Raw genomic sequence first — 2311 nt, 5'->3', positions numbered from 1 at the left:
TAGAGTAGTATCCCCAATTAAGCAAACCTGAAATATGAAACATTTTTCTCAATTTCTTTTTCTTTAAAACCTCAAGGTGCACGTTTTTTGCTAGGCAACTGTCATAACTTCAACTAAAACTATATATCCTAGTATCCTTTAGTGGCTTATTCGTGTTTGTTCTATTTTTATTTATCAGATTCAGGACATAACGAAATTATTTTTAAAACCATATCACATATAAACGTTAATCATTAGTCTTGATGTGAGACATTTGCAGCATTTTGAGACAATTTATGCTATTTTCAAATGCTTCAAGAAACGAGAAATATAATTTCATAAAATTCCATGTATGATATACATAGATGCAATATGAAGAAAAGATGGGCATATCTAATGAATTGCATACGAGGAGTTTCACTACGATGCTTGACCAAGAAAGAAAATGTATATGTCAAGTATAAACTAAGATGCATTCCAGGTGGTATTAAGATTCAATCATTATCTATAGACAGACGCCACAGCAGCAGAGAGAAAGCTATGGGAAAGTTTACATGAACTTCGTTAGAGATGGAGACAACTTCCATAAAAGGAATTAGCAAGGAAATCAGAGACTCTGGGCGGAACTTTGATCTGAAGAGGATGAGGAGAGATACATGTAAACAGGCTGCCAATTTACCGTCTTCTATCATAACCAATTATCGAATTAGTTTTGGTTTTAGTTCCGAAAATTACGATGAGTCAACAAAATTCATCCAATTAAGTGACAGATCTACTGGCGAGTCAGATGTGTACACTATTTGGAAAATCGTAATAATACTAAAGAAATTCATATAAAAACCCATGTTTTGGGGCTAAAAGTCAGTCACCTGAATCGTAATAAGAAGCCATTGGTCCTGTTGCCAGTTTATCAACTGAAATCTTTACAGTATGAAGAAGCCAAACAACCTGCTGCTGGTCGAATAAAAACTGATGCTGCCTGACCCAACTATGACTAATCCCATAACAACGTTAAATATATCTAACATTTTCTGCCCAAGCTCTATATAAGTAACTATTGCTATCTTCTCTCAGAGTCGAAGAATGTAGTTAGAAATTGAATATACAGTGTTTAATATTAAAGAATTAACGAAAGTTATGTCAATTGATGTGTTAAACGATGACTTACTGATAATATTAAGTAATTTAATGGATGTTATAGATAGTTTAATTGAATTACAGGTACCTGATAAGATTGAAGAATTGAATAGTTTTAACAACGAAACGTTTCAAGATGCCTTCGGTAATCTCGATCTTAATATATTGCATTAACTTGTTGTTTGTGTTTTGAATCTTAGTCTCCGAGTTAAATCTTTATTCTAACTGCAGGCTTTCTCGAGTTAGTGGCTTGTATGCTCCACTCATGACTGTAAATCTGGATTTCAAATAAATCTATCGTAAATTGGATTTAAGTGGAACTCCAGACGACTAGCTCACACGGCGGTCCGCGTTTTTACAGATGCAAAGGATGTTTTCACTGTCTAATGTATCTGATTTTGATGAAATATTTGTTTTCTGATTTTCACACAGACCAGCAGAAGATTATCTGCACACAAGCTTTCCTAACTTTGAACTGATAGACTAAAAGCAAAAAATCCAACTCTTAGACTACTCTTGGCTAACTAAGTAGAGGGAGTTGATCGCCACTTTTATGGGGCACCTAAACCCCCCTCAAAGTACGGAGTGTATTTTTGCGACAACAGGACTAAAATTACGGATCCCCAGACTCACAGTGTGAGTACACTAACCACTTGTAGAACAATATACAATTTTGATATTCTGAGCTTGAAAATAACTATTTTTTTACCATGAAATAAAGCCAAGCTTAGTGGATAGGGTTACACAACGGATTATTATAAGTAATACTGGTAGTTAAATACAGGAAACAATATAATACGCAATTACTGAACCACATATTTTTGTATTTTCGTAGTTTTTATACAATCTGACATATTTTGCTACTACCATAAAGAAGAAACACTATTGTCAGTTCACAAACTTTTCAATGTATTTTATTTTTAATGTTTAATTAACAGTGCTTAATTTCAGCGGCTCAGCGGTAAGCTAGCACTCTGGATTCAATCCTTACAGTAGGCACAGAGCAGTTAGCCCATTGTCCAGCGTTGCGCTTAAAATAAAGAAACATCTACACTGCAAATAATGTCTCTTTTAGAAACACTCTTCAGTTCTTTCATGACATAAATTAATTACCGCTTCAATCTTCTCTTTCAAGATCTTCATCGTGTGGTCCAGGTTTGACACGCTTAGTTTATTGACACTCAGAAATTTCTTG

General features: G+C 34.3%; 1 protein-coding gene across 1 annotated transcript in view; it reads right to left on the bottom strand.

Moving 5' to 3' along the window:
- Nucleotides 1-543: 543 nt before the first annotated feature.
- LOC106469132 (solute carrier family 22 member 6-B-like) overlaps nt 544-2311 on the bottom strand; it is an 11205-nt gene continuing 9437 nt past the window's right edge. Inside the window, exon 6 of the mRNA XM_022397558.1 lies at nt 544-612. Coding sequence (XP_022253266.1) covers nt 544-612 — 69 coding nt within the window. The remainder of the gene's footprint in view (nt 613-2311) is intronic.

This window comes from Limulus polyphemus, unplaced genomic scaffold (assembly GCF_000517525.1).
Source record: "Limulus polyphemus unplaced genomic scaffold, Limulus_polyphemus-2.1.2 Scaffold3320, whole genome shotgun sequence".
Classification (NCBI taxonomy): domain Eukaryota; kingdom Metazoa; phylum Arthropoda; class Merostomata; order Xiphosura; family Limulidae; genus Limulus; species Limulus polyphemus.
The sequence above is the reverse complement of the archived record's forward strand: the minus strand, read 5'-3'. Positions and strand labels throughout refer to the sequence as shown.